The sequence below is a fragment of the Cydia splendana genome, chromosome 2, assembly GCF_910591565.1.
Source record: "Cydia splendana chromosome 2, ilCydSple1.2, whole genome shotgun sequence".
In the NCBI taxonomy this organism is placed as follows: Eukaryota; Metazoa; Arthropoda; class Insecta; order Lepidoptera; family Tortricidae; genus Cydia; species Cydia splendana.
The window spans coordinates 30130956-30150521 of NC_085961.1; the positions used below are offsets into that span (position 1 = coordinate 30130956).

At 40.3% G+C, this 19566-nt stretch overlaps 1 protein-coding gene across 1 annotated transcript in view; it reads left to right on the plus strand.

Annotated features, from left to right (window-relative positions):
- Positions 1 to 6448: 6448 nt before the first annotated feature.
- The window catches only part of LOC134806120 (protogenin-like), a 148640-nt gene continuing 135522 nt past the window's right edge, over positions 6449 to 19566 (plus strand). Inside the window, exon 1 of the mRNA XM_063779401.1 lies at positions 6449 to 6756. Coding sequence (XP_063635471.1) covers positions 6699 to 6756 — 58 coding nt within the window. The 5' untranslated portion in view covers positions 6449 to 6698. The remainder of the gene's footprint in view (positions 6757 to 19566) is intronic.

Here is a 19566-nt window from a genome sequence, read left to right on the forward strand (position 1 = left end):
CGACCGGTCAAGGCCACGCGCTCCAATATTTCGTAAAATAGAATCGCTATTTTGAAGTGCGGAGTCAAGATTTATGTTTAACAAAACCGAGAAAAAGTATCTACTCATGTGGTAGGTATTGTTTCTTAGTTTCGTTCACTGTAGAAAAATACACGTGAGGTCTCCTTATACCCCCATCCCCCAACGTGATCTGTCGTGATTTTTTCGTGACCCCCCTCCCCCTATTGAACCTCGCGTGATTTGTGCACTAAGTACCTGCCTAGTGAAGGGACAAGTACAAGCTAACTTGAATTAAGTATAATTAAAGGAAAAGAAGCAGTCCAACCGCCCAATGGAAAGCAACCGTCGTCCATTGGACATCGACAACACCAGGTACCCCCATTTCACCACGGTGACAGGTGCGACAATTGTAAAATCACTGTTGTTGACGTCACAGGCATCCATGGGCTACGATTACCACTTACCATCGGGCGGGCCGTATTCCTGTTTGCCACCATCATTGTATTATTTTTAAAAACTTTATTATATTGGCAAAAAACAGGTATTTCTCTTGCGAAGTTTATGATGATGATGACAATTGTCACAAGATTTAAAAGAACTTTCGGTAATTCTTGACAGGAAATGAGCTCTGTGTCGGAATTTCGTGACAATTGTCGTGTTTCTTGTGACAATTGTCATTAGCTTCGCAAAATAAGTACTTATTTATTGGCGATATAATGGCTTTTTTTAAATTAAAATGTTGGTGGCATACAAGCACACCGCCCGTCCGATGGTAAGCGGTTACCGTAGCCGATGGAGGCCTGTGACTTCAGTAACAGTGATGTCGACAATTGTCGCACCTGTCACCGTGGTAAAATAGGTGCCGATGGGGTGCGTAACGGTCCATATAACAACTTTTGATATATTTTTAGTCGATATAACGATTGAGGGACATAATCCACTTTTGCTATAACAATACATGGTATATTCTTAGAGAGTCTAACTATCGTCAAGTATAATGAACTTTGTAATATAACAACATCTAATCTAACATTAACAGCGTATAACGTATATGTGATATAATTATGTTCGATATAACGCTCAGTTGGCATAATGTAGTACTGGTATAATTTGTAATATTTACTACTATTCTTAATATTTACTACAACCTACGTATTCGAACTTAAGGCAGGTCTCAGTTAGGTACGACGACGAGCGAAGCGAGGAGGAGTGTTAGGTAGAACTGCGACCCTACAGCGCGCGAGCCGAGCGAGCGAAGCGAGCGTGCCGCGGTAGCGGCCGGCGAAGCGCCAGAACCGACTTTTTTATTACTTTACAAATAAATGTTTTTTAAGTACTGACAAACCTCAACTTATTTTTATACATTAGAATACATTATACCATAAATACTTATAAAAATATTCATTATACCCAGTAAACGTTATATCGAATAGCTTTTATATCGATTAAGCATTATACCCCATGAAAATAGTTATTTTGTTGTTATATCAAAAGTTCATTATACCGTTTAAGTGATTATACACCATGAAATTATATCAAAAGTTGTTATATCTTTTGAAAATATATCAAAAATTGTTATACGGATCATTACACACCCGTGCCGATGGGTTCCACGTGCGTTGCCGTTATTTAAGATGGGAGTGAGAACGCTCTTGAAGGTTTGAAGGGAAGTATCGGTCCGGAAATACCGTGGGTAACAGACAGTTCATTTCAAAGTTTAGCTGTGCAGTTTTAAAACGTTTTCACATTGTCCGATCCGATATCGGATGTAGGATCCTACTTCCGAGTAGTCAGGCCGCGGGGTCGCGCCCGAGCGCCGTTTTTAGCGGTCACACACATCACATTACAACAAGCATTATGCCTACACATACGCACACAAATAAATATTATCGGTCCGACAGCTGAACGGGGGGCTCCGACATGGCAGAATTTATCGGAAGCGCCTTTCCGATATCGGATGTCGGAAGGCGCCTATGACAAAAACAGCTGCAGGAGAGTGCCATTGGCATTAAGTCCGCCTTTTTGCGATATTTAACGTTTTTTAGTAATAAATAATGATTTATGAAATTCATATGTCGGGGCGTGACTCCAGAAGGACGTATTGCAGCATTATAGTTCATTATTTTAGACGCCTGTATACAATTGTTTAGCAATGTTTGGCTACAGCAATGTTTGGAAGTTGTAACGAAATTCATAACATAGAGAGTAACGCCGTCTACTGGCGTATTGTTGAACTAAGATGACAGGTAGAGGCTTTGGAACGTCAAGAGGTTTCTCTTGGGTGAACGTAGGCACGAATTGGCATTTTTGTCGTTATGTTGGTAGACTGGTCAAGCAGGTTAACCAACTTGACGTTGAGGCGGGAGCACTGGAGCAGCGAGGCTCCGCCGCTGTGTTTCTTCTGGATCGGACCGCGCTAGAGATCGGACGTACTCGTTAGCCAACCTCGTGCCTAACTCGCCACGTTCCTGAAGGCTTATACCTGAAGGATTATTCTGATAGCTTATAGAATCCAACGTTCTTTAACCATTTAGCTAAGTGTTTTATTCCAAGTGTTATTTTGATTTCTTACGTGTGATTAGAACCTTACCTTTGTAAAATAAAGAGAAAAGTGTTGTTTTGAAAATATGTGTCCCGCCGAGTTTGTTGCCGGTCCCAAATAGGGCTAAATCTTCTCGGGTCAGAGGTGTACGGTTGGAGCCGGCCTAGCTTGACTTGAATAAAGACTTGAACGATTTTATGCGATCCTTTTATTTGAGTGCAATCCAAATACATCCCAATAACGACTAGATATTTTAGTAGGCACTAGTATGGTTAACGAGTTACATCTTACATTTTACTTCCTTCCGACATCCGATATCGGATCGGACAAATAGAATTGTTTGACCCAAGGAACAATGGTGCCAAGCGGTATCCCCTAAGACAAAGAATACATACTGCACTTACCTCACTATTACCTAATAGCTTTACTTTAGCTAAAGCTTAATACCTAAATCCTGTTGACTTATAATTAAAATGTCATGAATGTCATGTTATCAGGACAACATGATGAATTTACTTTGCTGGGCTTTTACCAACAGTGTAGGACTTCGAGCAACACCGGCTTCCGACAATGTAGGGTACATAATATCATAAACTATCTAAGGATATTTGCTTAATTCAATTTCAAAGTCCGCACGTGTTGCGTAGCGGTCACTCGGCCTAAATAAGTCCCTTCCAAGTACCCTGTTCCGCTTAATCACCCCCTTTTCAACTCGTATCGCGAAACATGTCCCATACTGACCTGCCTTAACAAGCGGCCAGTTAACAAACTTGACCTTTGTTATTAATGGAGTAACAAATCCTAAACTTGATTAATATCTGAAATTTTATGGTTTCTTGAAGGCTAGTGTGTAACAATACCACGTAACTGCAGCTTACCCAATAACAAAACATTTTGTCGTAGGTAGTGACTTTTCAGGGCTTCGGAGAGTCGAAGTTATTTCTATCCCAATGTTTAAAAATTAAAAGCGTAGCCTCCAAAAGTGGCCCCCATATTTAAAATTGATTATTCTATTTTGCACGACCGTCTTTGGGTCACAGACTTGCGTGTAAATGTGATAAGTGTAAATTCATTCTCAATCGATCCAGTAGTTTCGGAGCACAATGGCTATGACAGACGGACGAATAGACAGACATACATACAGAGTTACAGACACGGGTGATCCTAAAGGGTTTCGCTTCGTAGGACCCTAATACTAGCCCAACCCTAATAGAGTACTTACCTCCTCTTTTTAGGGTTCCGTACCCAAAGGTAAAACGGGATCCTATTACTAAGACTCCGCTGTCCGTCCGTCCGTCTGTCTGTCACCAGGCTGTATCTTACGAACCGTGATAGCTAGACAGTTGCAATTTTCACAGATGATGTATTTCTGTTGCCGCTATAGCAACAAATACTAAAAACAGAATAAAATAAAGATTTGAGTGGGGCTCCCATACAACAAACGTGATTTTTGACCGAAGTTAAGCAACGTCGGGCGGGGTCAGTACTTGGACGGCTGACGGATTTTTTTTTGCTTTTTTTTGCATTATTGTACGGAACCCTTCGTGCGCGAGTCCGACTCGCACTTGCCCGGTTTTTTGAAATCACAGACAATGGTTGGTCTGTGCTTGAAATTGAAATCAGTTATGTTATAATAAATGTGCCTCCGTCGTCTTGTTAATATGTGACATGTGACGAATGTGACGATAGCCCGTAGGAATGCACAGTCTATGGGGGAGACATGTCCGTGGCCGATGGTATAGTGGCAGATTTGCAGTCTTTGTCGCCCTAGGCCCCAGGCCCTGTGGCCGCCCCTTTCTCAGCACCCATCATATTGACTAAATTTTGAGGTATTTCTTGTTATCATCAGCGAATTTTTTGTCACAATTTGCCGCCCCCAAAAAACTTGCTGCCCTAGGCCCGGGCCTACTTGGCCTTAGGGCAAAGCCGCCATTGGATAGGTAGGTACCTAAGTAAGTAGGTAAGTATACAATCGACGTTAAGGACATTAGGTATATTATTTACATTATATGTTTAGAAATAAGACGAAAAACTTAAACGTAAACCTATTAATTTTTCTACTCGAATGCACTAGGTAGTAGGTACTAGGGATTGCAGAATCGGTAGGTACTATTTATAAGAACACGGATAACCAGTCAAAAATGGAAGCGGGATTTCCCGGTATTTACGGTACTTTCTGGACTGCCTTCTAAAATCAGTTTTTACTTCAATTTTCGGTTATAAATAGCGTAAACTAAACACTGGTACAATATAAAAAGTAATAGGTACCTACAATAGTGAATGTACAATGTATTATGTACAAAATATACACGCACTTTTTTTACGATAATGTGTCTTTAAGCCACACAATCATTGCCCACATATATAAGTATACATATTTATATAACATATTAAACCAAACCCTAGTTAGGTACCTAATACATTCATTCGCAGCGGTAATGACCGCGTCCCCATAATTCACCAAACACATACGTAGATCGCAATCAAACTGGTCCGCCTACAAATTATGAATTGCATCGCACAATTCGCACACATTCAACACTGAGATGACGTCACCGACTGATATGATCCAAAACAAACCTTTATTCTCTGCGTCCACTTTATTCATTTCCTGCGTTGCGTTGCGCAAAGGGCGTATTTTGAATTTAAATTGTGATACCAATATGATATTTATCTCGCATTTTGCATGTCTAAGGCCCAAGATACACTTGTAAGTTTTACTTACGTAAGTAGGGACACAGCTATACTACAGAATGAGAGATGAATATCGTTATCTCATTCTAACAAATAGCTTTGTCCCTACTTACGTAAGTAAAACTTACAAGTGTATCTCGGGCCTAAGCATTGGTTGCACCGCGTGCACTGTAAGATTGACTGACGCTAGACCGGGCCGGAGCTTCCGGCGCTTCTTTTTCTATGGAAAGCGCCACGTGATCACCGATCAGCTGTCATAGAAAATGACGTGTCGGAAGCATCGGCCCGGGACCGGCCCGGTCTAGCGTCAGTCATTACGACGTGCACATAAAAAATACTTTACTTACTTAGGTATGTCCTATTTTCCTGTTTGTGTTTGTGATTTATTCATAATAATTAGGGTACATTGGCCTTTTCTTAAAATGCGAGATCTACCTATAGGTACACATATTCACCTATTGAAAATAAACTTATAATGTATTTCTATTTATTGTTTATATTAATTTCTACCTCATTTTATCAAATTAGCAATATTAAGGGCCCAACACACAACTTTGCCCACCATCAAATCTGCAAATAGGTGGGCAATGTTATAATTTCAACATTATTATTTATTTATTTATTTAAGCATTCGTATTAACTATCACAATTGACGCTCCAAGTTAATAAATAACGAATATTCTGTCAAACATTTTCCTAAAAAAAACCGTAAAATTTGCTACATTTACGGTGTTAATTCGACAGGGACCCCTCATGATCGATATCATCATGTTTTAAAAATCTGAATACGCCGTCTTACACTAGGTCAGTTCTTCATTTTACTGTGTAATATCGCTCTGGATCTCGTGAAATCGCGACCTACGACATTCTGATGGATATTCGTGAATATCAAATATATGGGACAATATTTTTTATGCGCCTTACATGGAAAAACTTGAAAAAGTGGGTGTAAATATGCAGATAACGTAGGTAACGTTAGATAGTTACAGTCAAATAGTGAGCACAGAGGAGGTAAATTAAAATTACGTATTACTTAGCTGTTAGGCAATATAGGAGCTTAAATGCCTTGAGATGTGTAAACAATTTCCGGTGTCGGATGTAGGTTCTCGTGGTAGTAGGTACCTAAATAAACGACATGTCAGAAAAGATAATTATACCTAATAAAATACTTGAACCAGCAAGAATTTGAAAGATGTAGCTAGGTCCGTCTATGATGTCATCGACTTGCATCTCTCGTCGAGGATGCACCGCGCGTGCTTAAAAGCGGAAGTATAATGCGATTATCGATTGCTATGACAGAAAATGCGTTGAATGGAAGGCGCGCGCGGGGGCGGCGCGCGGGGAGCCGCGTCGTTCGCTCGCCGGTCGCCAGTTAGTGCGCCACACGACGCGGGCTGCGACGCACGTACCACGCAGCCCGCTACGCCGGTATTTCGAGTGTAGTGCAAATGCTTGTGTTTATATGGCGCTCATGTTACTACAAGTGCTCGTGTTGGGTGTGTTCGCGGCAGCGGCCGATGGTTAGTCATTAGTGTTGTGTTTTTGAGCCACGTGCCGGTCCCGGGATATGTTTACGGCGGCCGACGCATGCGCCTGGATTGTTTGCGTCGTCCGCGGGTCAAACACCTAACCTACAAAGCCTATACTCGTTAGAGGCTGCCAAGTAAGTCTAGTTATACGGGGCAGGCGCCGGAGGCGATCGACATGCGGCCCGAAGAGTGTTGGAAACAGTAAAGGTTATATTCTCGTCCTTCCTCGTCCCGTTTTCATATCTCAAGTCTAATGGGAGCTCCAATTTGAATGGTTATTAGATAATGCGGCATGTCCTCAGACTTGCATTCCGTTTGTTGCTCGTGCATGTCATACGCTCAAGGTCTACCTGGGATTTTTTGTCGCTCCGATGACCGTTTGATTGGAACACAATTCAATTCTAGCTGTTATGCTTTCTTTAAAAACTCGTTTGTAAGGTGTTACTGTTAGTCTTTCAAAACACAAGCCATTCATTACTTGTGTTTGAGAATATATTCGCTGCCGGTTCTTTATTTAAATCGCGGACGTTGTTTGTGATGATCGTTATTTCTAGGTAAAATTCCTACCCACCTTTATATTTGCGAAGTTTAAGAGTACTTTCAAGTACTTGAAAGTTCCTAGTTATCAAAAGTTTTCCAATAATTGGGTCTACATACCTCCTCTAATTGAATAATCGCTTATTGACTTGGGAGTACATAGTTAATTGTTTACTCATAAATGACTGAACTTCTAAAACAGGTAGCTTGGTAAGTTACTCATGCCACTAGCAATCTGATTCATTATTCAATAGTAATTCATTACTTATCCATTATAATACAGGTTTTCTTGTTACCGCCGCAAATTACTATTGTATTTTCATTGGATCTACATACGCTTAGTGGGCGCTTATTTAAGTGGGTTTCTGATTGTAGAAAGAGTCGGACCAAGGTCCAAGCCACCTCTGCATCACATTGCATTGACAAAGTATGGAAAGGTCATCATTCATGTCATTACTGACGTTAATAAGAGTTCCTCACTTTGTTCTGTTCAAGTCGCTGCAAAGTTAGTTTAGAGGGACTCTATTTAGATATTTTACGTGTAATATGTAACATCAGAACCTATTGTAGATAGATAATTTTCTTACACAATGCATTGTAAAACCAACCATAATAAATCATTCATTACCTTTTGTGTTTTTATTTGTGTCTATGTCGAAGTGCCAAAGGCATCTACACATGTTCTATTACAACATCACATTAGGAGTCATAAACATCACCGTACCAGCTGCCTGAAACCGCAAATGACAACTAAAAACTTTTAGACCTTGGTCTACTCCCGTCCACCCAAAAGCCATAATGCACCCAAAACCAGTAGCAAACGCCGGAGTGGGTTTAGTGGGTAGGGCCAAATTCTCCCCCCCCTCTCGCTAAGAGAGGGAAAAGGAGCGGCGAGTCAAAAAAAATGAAGGTTCTAAAGTGGCGACACTGCGGGCGACCATTTTTGTAAGACATCAAGACAGGACTTTGGAACGTTCAGAAGCCTCCCACTAAGGTGTTAACGATCTGTACTGATATGATGGTCGTGTTGTCTACATGATAGCGTGACGAAGACAGAGCTTGTCATTTTCAGTTGCAAGGCGTTAAAATATGACGGTTGTTTTATCACGTCGATAAAGTTATCCTCCTCTCCTCCATCATATGCCTGCTGGTCACGATGTCAGGAAACTTTCTATTTAGGTACTCCTAAGCAAAGACATCCAAAAGAACCTAATGAATGACACTACCACAGTTTGCTAAATATGGTTATACAATCTTTGTAATCATTTCCAAGTGTAAAATCTAAGTTAAATCCTACCTACTACCCTACTTACTACTATCCTACTTATTCGTAGGTACCTAATGAAATAATTCCTATATTTCTCAATATTTGTGGAACCTGATTCCCAGGGACTAGCTTCAAAGGCACCTAGATCTAACCTCCAACGTTATTTACGTACTTAAATCTTATTAAGTGCCTCGCAAACAAGAATTATTAGGTTGAATAACTCGTTTGATATCTCGCGGCCTGAAAGCTCAAAATTGGATCAGTTTTGGCATAAAAATATAAGGTAGTTACAGTAAGAAAATTCTAGAAACGGTAGTTAGTTATGACATACTTACCTATGTACTTTTCTTTTATTTATTCCTGTGCGTCCAGACTATAAAATTTGTCGTTTTTACATAGGTGCAAACGATATTTATATTATCCCATTAACATAAAATTACCTAAGTACGCTAAGAAATATAGTTTAAGTATCTTTTTGCTGCCATTAGCGGAGATCCGATATCGAATTTAAATTGGGATAGTTTTTATTAATTCTTAGAACCTACTTAAATTCTACCTACTGTTCAGACTTCTAATTATCAGCCGTTGGCAAAAAGCGTTAATTGGAAATTATCTTCCACAGTTCCAGCACGGGCCAATAATTTTCACATTCTAAATGGAATGATTATGAAGAAATCCCTGAATTAATTTATCACAAAAAGAATTTGGGTACCACACCCATGTTATGATTATAATTGTGAGGATGTGTCAAGTCAAGAAGTATTTAACAAGGTTACACGTTACTGTGTTGCGAATACTGTATGAGACCTTCGCATACCATTGATACATAAATGCAGGTCAAATAGAAGTAACAAAACCTCATTCTTACAGAAAGTGATCCAAGTTCAGGTGCTAATGGATATCCTTGACATTCACCTCACTTAAGTTCTAGTTTCGCTATTGTTCGACGCACAGATATGTAATACCATTGGGATAAAGGTGATAATTGTATACATATTTCTGGTATGGTAATTGATAGGATATTCTCCCATAACGGCCAGAAACGCGAGCCGTGTCGGCTAAGTGTTCCATTGTTGTTTTACTTGGGAAAAGCGCTAGGCTATCTCTTATTATGTAGGCGATAATCTCATTCAGTGTGGGAAGTAATTCAGGATGAATTATGATGAAAGATAAAAGAAATCTGCCTGAAATATTAATTCTGAGAATTTATGGCTTGTAAAAGGAAAAAGAGAAATTTAGAGATAATAAATACCTAAATAAAATATGGACAAAGTCATATATAACTTGACACAGCAACGACATAACTGAAAACTAAAAAGATAATACATATACCATGTAGTACTAATTGATTACACATGTAAGGTAAGGATAGAAAACAGAAAACATATAACCTGAAACCGAAATGAACACAGTATCCATAACACTTCAGATCCGGAAGGAAACTAAGTTGTAAACAAAAGTCAAGAATTTTGATGCGTGACAGGTCACAGGTATCGAATCCAAATGACCTAAAGAAAATGCGGAATTTCAGATACCTACAATGTTGATTTGTTTGAGAATGCTCTGTAATTTATTTGGCGATATTCTAATAATTATGATCGATGAATCTGTTTATCTATCCACCAACTGTAGAGTGTAGGTTTACGTCAAATTTATCGACTGTTCGTCGTCTGATATCATCTAACCATCAAATAAGTGATATCGACATTATTATGAATGATGATAAACTTAGGGTCCTAAGTCCAGCAGTGAAACTGGCTGATAATGATGATGAGAGATTTGCAACGACGCTGGGTAACAACGGGTCAGCAATAAAGGAGACAGGTATTTTAATAAAAACTGCCAACCTCAATCAGGTTCTGGACAAGCTGGTATACACCGGTACTCGTGGTAAATTAATAGGAATCCTTAATCACGCTGGAGGACGCATTGTGTATGTTTCAATTAATTTTCTGCTTCATTCGTATACGATTACAAGGTTCTTATTTCTTCGAGTACCTGATGTCTTTGATAAAGTGCTGGATAAACAAATCATCTCTACTGAGAGACAAACCAAAATAAACAAATAAAAGACAATCTCTAAATCATCAAAAGATGATAAGAATATTTGCAAATAACAGAGTAAACATTAAACTACAATCAAGGGGACTAAAATTAATATTTTATGAATCATCTGATAGAATAGATAACATTTGGAAAGCTAAGAAGAAACACCAATTAGGTCTAGGAACATCCTAATCTAGCAGCTCCTAAATATGTCTAAATCAATGAAACCTCATAAACGATGTGCGATCAAATATTATCTTACTGCAATCAAAATGAAAAAGAAATAAAGAGTTTGTTGGTATAAACTATAAAGCAAACCCAGTATACGTTAATTGAAGATAAGGATGGCGACTTCTTGTATATGAAATGAGAAAGGCAATTGTCCATGTGATTGTCTATCTATGGCATTGTCCAATTCCTTGACTAAAAAGGGACCATTGACAACGATAGTCCCTTCATGAATGGAATCTAGAAAAGTGGCATCTATTATTAGCCTTTTCCATTTGATATTCGGTCAAAGCTAAATATAGATCAGCGATAAAATGCCCAAGTCGTTCTAATTATTATAAAAATAAGAAATATTAATCCCGTCACTATAACATGTATAACAAAAGACAGGAGTCGGCTGCAACAACCAAACCAGAAGTCCAGGGATGTTGCGAATATTCGCATCCGCATCCGCGGAACATCCGCATTATTTTCAACATCCGCATCCGCATAAAATCGATGCGGAGCATCCGCATGATGCGGATGTCGGCCAAGTCGGTAAAAGGAACGTATTAGCGGCGGCGCTGGCGGCGTAAGTGCTAGGTACTTTCGTCATTATATATAACGAAATCGTCTAAAAATGTAATATTTGACGTTTTTTAAGTACCAAATCTTGACATCCGCATCCGCATCCCCGGATGTGAGGCTTTAAATATCCGCATCCGCGGATGTCAAAAAATCTGCATCCGCAACATCCCTGCACAACAACTGCTCCACGTCCCGATAGATTGTAATTAGCTGTAAGTAGGATAAGGCAACATTAAACAACACTGTACATACACTAACAAGCATACAGCACACACTACTTGACACTTACAGATCTTTCAGACAAACATAAGTAGATCATAAGTAGCTCATACATCCACAGGCCGAATACACCATAGTAACATACGAACTAGAGAAATAAACATCTTTCTATTCTACTATAACATGTTGTTAGTTAAATAATTAGGTGAAAAGTTGTGAGATAGATGCTCTCACAGATAGGTACAGAGTAAACCATCGGACTTGGTTATACCACTACACAAAGCAATAGGATCCTAAAGCACAGCTGTTACACCAAGACGAAAATGGCAAATACTTTGTTGATATAAGTATTTAATAATTAATCTATTTATAGCTTTAGCTTCATTGCTATTGTCATTTTATGTTATTTTACAGTGTTGTATTGTATGAGATTAAAACATGAAATAAAGAATTATTATTAATACACCACATTCGATTTTACAACTTTCTGGGCCGCGAGACTTACATTTTTCTACGTGCTAAGTCTTTGATGGGATCACATAAACGGGTAGCTCCATTGATAGTTTTAATTCTCACGCCGCACCAAATAATAAGTCAGTTAATCGCTCTGCTCTACGTATTTCATCGCTTGCCAAAAGGGGCCATGCTTATTTTTTACTCATGTCCGGTAAAAAAGCGTGTGATGACTGTAATCAAGGTTGAACCGAACGGTTAGCTAATAGATTGTAGAGCGTAGACACAGGGCCAGTGGTATTATTCACAAAATCACAACATAAGCCTTATTGAGCTTTAAAGATTGCTGTGGGAATAGGTTTATTTGTGTAAGATTGTCCAATAATGACAGTGAAGTCTTGCTAAGCGTGCTAATTACTATGATAATTATAGACGTACCAGCATCAGTTGCCTGCCTGATATGGAATAATACTCGTAGATAAATAAATAAGTGCTATTATTTCAATTAATCAATTTAATTGCTCAGGTGAGCTCTACTCGCTAGTGCCCTAAGCAGTTTTGGTTTTGTTAGTTTGCAACGACAGTTCTGAACATAGAAAGTTTGGTTAGTGTTTGTACGAAGATGAACGATTAAATTTTTTACAACTTTGCCCACTTCTCCAAAAAAAAGTATTCAATTATAAGGGAACTTTATAATAGGACAAAAGTTTGTCATGCTTGTTAATAATGTTAATAAAATATTAAAATTTAGTTAAAATGTTATAATGAATGTACCTACGCAAAACTGCACAATGCCGACTTTTTGGTCCGCCTCTTAATAGACGTTTTCATTAACATAAAACTTGTTTTATGCTCATTTGCACGTGCCACCGATATAGTCTAATACGAGTAAGAAACAATAGGCGGCAAAAATACACATCACAATAGGTGGGCAAAGTTGCGATGTTTGAAGATACGTCTTTATGGTCTGATGTGATGTCATTGTGGTCTTATTATCAGATGAAAACGAAATAAAATTATTTAAAGATACGGCACCATACGATATTATATTGTGGTTAAATATTAATCCGTTATGATTTTCTATTCAAGGAGGCGATTTTTAAATTTCGAGCGCTCGATTTCGTCACTCGAAAATTTGTTAAAACGATGATATTTTTGAAATGCGAGCGATAGAAATAGGGGTTCTAGTGGTATTGAGCACTCAAATCAATTCTATTAATAAAATTTAAATGCCTAGTAGTGAAGATAGTATTCAAGGGAGAACACAAAAGCGAGCGATCGAAATAAAAAAATCGGCCCCCAGGTAACTACTAACATTCGAACTTCGATTTTTGCAGTAGGCCCCAGTAAGTCAGTATTATGGATATAATGGTAGCGCTTTTTATATCGTCTTGTCATACATCACTAGGGTTGCCAGATCGAAAGGCGCTATTATCGGGAAAAAATATCAATATTTCGGGATTTTGGGACTTAAGTCGGGAAAAAAAACATTCAAATTAAAGTAATGTATTAAAAACAACGATATTTTACATTATTGGCACTACGTCAGCTGCTCTGCCCAGACATTTTTATATAAAAATAGTATAAATTCTTTGAGATCTTGAACAAACAAGAAAAAAATTCGTGGCGGCGAGCGACTCGACGCGGGTCGCTCGACAACAGTTCGGAACTTGAAATTATTGTTTTATAACGTGAAGCTGTTTTTCGGGACAATTTTCACTTTGTCGGGAATCGGGAACAGGTGCTAAAAATCGGGAGAATCCCGCCAAATCCCGACCATCTGGCAACCCTATACATCACCCTCGCACTTGTTAGATAGTGGATGGCCACGATGACAGTCGATAAATCGCGACCATCCCCCCCGTTAGGCCCGTAGACGTTGAAAATCATACAATTTTAAACTTGCCACGAATTCAAGGTTGCTTTAATATAATCGATAATATTGAATTATTCATTGTGATTAATAGGTAATAGAAGAGCGTTAGCCTAATTTTGTCGAGTCGTTACATGGACATAATTTTCCCGTTGAAATGACTTCTTGCACAGAATAAATAATAATACTAGGTACAGAAGACTCACTCTCTAACAAAACGCGTCTGTTAAGATCAGGACAGATATGGCCGATGGCCGCTAAGTGGTGACAGCGCCACGCGCGGCTTATGGCTAGCCACCAAAATTGGTGTGGAACGGATGTACTTTTAGCCACCTGTAGCAAAGCGACGAAATCGCCGAGTGAGCCTGCTTCTTGTTAGAAATAGAAAATTAGTTTATCTGTTCTCTATCGTAAATGCAGGGTTGGGGGTTTTTAAGAGTTCTAAGGGTTTGAATTTTAGAAGGTCGTATCGGTCCGGAAATACAGCGTGTGGCAGTTTATTCCACAGTATAGCCGTGCGAGGCAGAAAGTTTATGGAGAAACGCACAGTTGAGGGCTGCCAAATCATCTGAGACAGAGTACCTAGTGAAGTTGGACTGTTGGTTTTTACATTATTCAAATTTAAACAATGTATCAAGCATACATATATATCGCTTACGGTTAGCCCCCCTCCCCCCGTCACCGAAATGAGAGTCAGGAAAAATATTCGCAAATCAGGAATTTTGTCAGGAAATCCCAAATTTGGATCTGGTAACCTTAAATCCATCTTCACTACCTACTTGGATGGTTGGCAGTGGCTCTGTTGGCCGTCCTCAACTGTGCGTTTCTCCAGAAACTTCCTGTCTCGCACAGCTAAACTGTGGAATGAACTGTCGCCTGCGGTGAAATACAGGCAGGGCTCGGAACCGGTATTGAAATATCTGTTAATATCGTTCCAAAACCGTTATATTATTTCGTTCATTAAAAAACCAGTTAATTGATGGAGCGCGAACTAAAAAATACGTTCTTTCTCCTATCCGGTAAGAAGAGGGAACGGAACTTTATGGTTCGCATGGAACGATATAATACCGGTTAATCATGGCTTTCGGAGACTCTCGGTTAAACTCGTTGTCATACGTGAAAGAGATAGCAATACTTACTCGTTCTATCTCGCTTCAATTCTCTATCTATTCTCAATTTAACCGGTTAGGTTATAGGTTATAGGTTTTCGCGGGCTTGGTTTCCGCAACTCGACGTCATAATATCGCGCCTATTTTGCGTATTGGGTTGGCGGCACTATTCCTGCCAACCCAACTCTACCAAGAAGCCTAGCAGACCCTTGACGTTGCCGACGACTTCTGGGAGAGACCCCGGTGAGCCGAGGTGTTGTGCCCGGTATTTTGCCACCCCTGGGCATTCGAGAATGACGTGGGCGGCTGTCTCCTCTGCCTCCATGCACGCTCTGCAGAGGGGGCTATCTGTAACACGTAGGGTTAGTAGGTGCTTGTTAAATGAGGCGTGTCCAGTTATTGCCCCGGCTATAAGCCGGAGCTGTGGTCTCTTCAGCTGTCGAAGTCTCCGCGACAGATTGGGATTGAGTGTCGGGAGGGCTTCCTTTGCCTGCCTGCAGGTGCCTAGGTTAGACCAGTATTGTTGGTGTTTTACCTTGGTGTTGTGTCGCAGCTAGGGTTTGCAATCCGGATCCGAAATGTATGAAATTATCCGGATCTGGATCCGGATCCGCGGATCTTCCCATACATTTTGGATCCGTCGTGCAAACCCTAGTCGCAGCGTGTTCCGGAGCCAGGCATATGGCAGGGGTAGGATTGGCTCAGGTCCTGCCACCTTCAGTTCCGAGCCACCTCTCGCCAGGATGTCGGCTGCATCGTTACCTCGTGAGTTGCTGTGTCCTTTGATCCACTGCAGAGTTACGCCATTGGTGGTACATACCTCTGACAGAGCTTTGTGACATTCGTAAATTAGCCCTGAAGTGAGAGTATAACTTTGTAGAGCTTGTAGTACTGACCGACTATCAGAGAGTATGCGGATGGGGTAGTCCATTACTTCCCTTGAGACGATTCCGTGTGCTGCCATTATAATGCCCATACATTCCGCCTGGAAGACTGTGTTATGGGCACCAAGTGGTGTCGAGATGTGTATGTTTAGGTCCTCTGAGAAAACCCCAGCGCCAGTGCCTGACCTTGTTTTTGATCCGTCCGTGAAGATTCTCAGCTCCCTTGGGTTGAGTCCTTCATGGGGTTCTTCGTGTAATTGTATTTTGTATTTCTTGTCGAAGACGAACTGCTTGGGTATCCTGTCAGTCACCGCTTCTATAAGCGGTTCCTTACCTATGGCCTCGTAGAGGATTTCGGTGTGTGGCACCCTAGGCGGTCTCCAGAGATTAGATTTTTTTAGACGTACCGCCGCAGCCAGCGCTTCTTGTTGTATAAAGAGGTGCAGCGGCGGGAGGCCCAGTAAGGCTTCCAGGGCCGCGGTTGGTGTTGTCCTCATGCAGCCCGTTGTCGCCATACAGGCCAACCTCTGGAGTCGAATTTAACCGGTTAATTTCGTTCCACAAAAACGGAAAGCGAACGAATTAAATAGGCATAAATCAGTATCTTAATAGAACAATTATATAACCGGTAACCGCAAACGAAAACGAAATCCTTTTTTGTTCCCGGGTGAATGAACGAAACCGGTTTGAAAAATAAAACGGTTTCCGAGCCCTGATTTCAGGACCTATAGGACCTTCAAACCTTCAAGAAAAGAGCGTACTCCCATCTTAAAGGCCGGCAACGCATAATCGCCTCTGGTGTTGCGGTAGTCCATGGGCAACTGTAATTGCTTACCATCAGATTTGTCTTCTAGTTTTCCTCCTATATCATAAAAAATACGAATTTTATGCGGACAAAGTCGCGGGCGTACGCTAGTATCATCTGGTATGGATATACGTAAGGTTCCCAAGTAGAAGTTGACGCGTTTTTTTTTAGCATGGTTTTATCAGAGTCGGCCGGAGAAATCCGGCCCTATTCCTTTTTACCCTAAGAAAAAGTTGTGGCGTAAGCCTGACTCAAATGTATGGCATCGAGCCAAACGTTCTCAATACAGGGCCTAAATTGATGGATGAAGGAAATAGAAGAGCCTTTTATATATACTTACAGAAACTAGTCAAATAATCATTAATAATGTATCAAAGGAATTCAGGTCATAATTTTATGAACACGAATCCGCTGCCAATACCCACTCCCATACAATCGAAGCGTCGCTCTTATGGATGGTCAAGCAAATCTTGTCAGTAGAAAAAGGCGCGAAATTCAAATTTTCTATGAGATGATATCCCTTCGCGCCTACATTTTTCAAATTTGCCGCCTTTTTCTACTGACAAGATCTGCTTGACCCACTATATTATCATACGAATGCTTAATTTCAGATTCTTCAGATTTCTTCAGAATATCTGTGTAGGTAGAATACATAAACTGAAAGCGTAAGTAACTTCGGTAATATGGCGCGGGCGCGCGGCAGTGATTTGCGGCCCGATTCGAACTGATATAATACGTCAATTAATAGATCTGGAAATGATATGGATTAGATGTGTCAGTGTCAAAAGTGACGTTTTTGTTTGAAGAAACGTCACATTTGACACTGACTGGTCAATCGGGCAGTAGGTTCTTGTGACAAAGCGTTATCTAAGTCCGTCTAGATCTGGATTAGATCTGAATTGGATTGTTCGTTGCGTCCCGGATGTAACGCGACGTTAACGTTACCTATTACTGATTTTAGATTGTAATTTTTCGTATCGCTTCGCCGGGGATTTCAAAAACGTCGTAAACCGTGGAAAGAATCGCAAATCCTTGAACGCAGTAATAGCTCAATATATAAAGCTCATTGTTACCGAATTATCACGGGCGAATTCCTACGTTCGATATCCAAATCGATATAAAATAAATGGGAATCAGAGTAGCGTAGTGCGGGGCGCGCGGCGCGGGGGGCGCCGCGTGCTCGCAAGGTCAGGGGCCCCTGCGCGCCGAACCTTCGTACTTGCACCGCTGACCAGTCATACACCCTATTTATACTACCATAAGGCTCAGTAATCGTCAATTAACTACGTCAATGATGGGACTACGCGTCTATTGACCAAAAACGGCAATGTGGCATTTGCGTGCCTTTGTTTTTCGCTTAATGAATCTTTTGGACGCGCGTGTATTTTCTTTTAGGCTCGTACTAAGGTATAATACACCTGCTGGCAATGAAAAACGTTTGGTTCCAACGCGTCTAGTTGGTTTGATGAAAAAATGGCGCAAAAAACATGGACATGTAGGTACGCGTGAGATCTAACTAATTTTTGAGCAATTAATATTTGCAAAACGAGTTCTTCTGTCTCGCTCTCGCGTATCGGGGTTCTTGGAATAGGTTTTGGTGATTTCGTATTGGAATTTGATGCTATTGTGGGTTGTGGGAACGCGACGCGAGATTGCGAGATGGACTTAGTAACTAGAATATGGATAGAAAGTATATAAGAAAGTATTATTATAAGTAGTATTGTTAGCAGTCCATCCTAGATTAGTTATAAGTTCTATAAAATTAAGTGTCTTTTTTTTTGTTATTTTCTTAATGTATAAAACGTGATAGCATGTGTGAAATTGCGCGCAAAGTTTGATTATATTGTCTACTTCATTTCTATCTGTGAGTAGGCTGTAATTTAGGGTTGCCATAAGTGTGGGGACTCAGACCGGGACATTTAAAGAAAACCGGCCAAGTGCGAGTCGGACTTGCGTCACGTTTAAAGGGTTACACAATTTGTAACAATGTATTTTTTCATGTGAAACGTGAGTGAAATGTCTATAATTAAGTCCGACTCACGCTTGACTGCACATTTCTAATAGGTTTTCCTATAGATAGGTAAAGAACTATTTTGTGTTTTTTTTTTTCAAAATTTTAGCACAGTAGTTTCGGAGATAAATTTTCCATGTGTTTAAATGATTATTCATTGACCAGTCAAGCTACCATGTAGATTCAAGGGATTCAGGGTCAACCAGCAAAAACCGCGAGCGCCACGAGCGCGAATTTTTTTTGACAAAATTGTGAAAGCGGTTTAAAAAGGCCGGGCCGGGCCTAAAAATCCGAAGTTCCCCAGTGAGGCTAGCTTTCATGCGAGGTCGAAGCCGTGCTTCAGGATAAGCTCAGCTAGAGCATAGACGCCAACCAATGTCCATTGTATTAAAAAGCGAAACCGCAGGCCGAGCTTGGCGCAGCGAGGTCAAAGGCTAAGCTGAAGAAGAGGACATTTGGAAGACAAACCAAAAATTTTGGTAAAATGTGAGGCTGAAGGTCGAGCTCAGAAATCTCCACATTACTTAATAAGCCCGAAGCGTACTAGTTTATAACCAGCGCGGTGAGCTTTCATGCGAGGCAAAGGCCAAGCTTCTCAAATCAAATTTTTATATTTGTTAAAAATTAAGCGACGCCGAAGGTCGATCTGTAAGAAAGCAGCGCTAGTGTTACTCAACAATAATATATGTGTCATATGTACAAGAGTTACTCGGTGGGCCGAAGTTCCATTGATGAGGTTTTAGGCCCTTGGGAGCCTGAAATACGAGCTCTACATTACAGAATTTAAAAGCTATAAAATAAC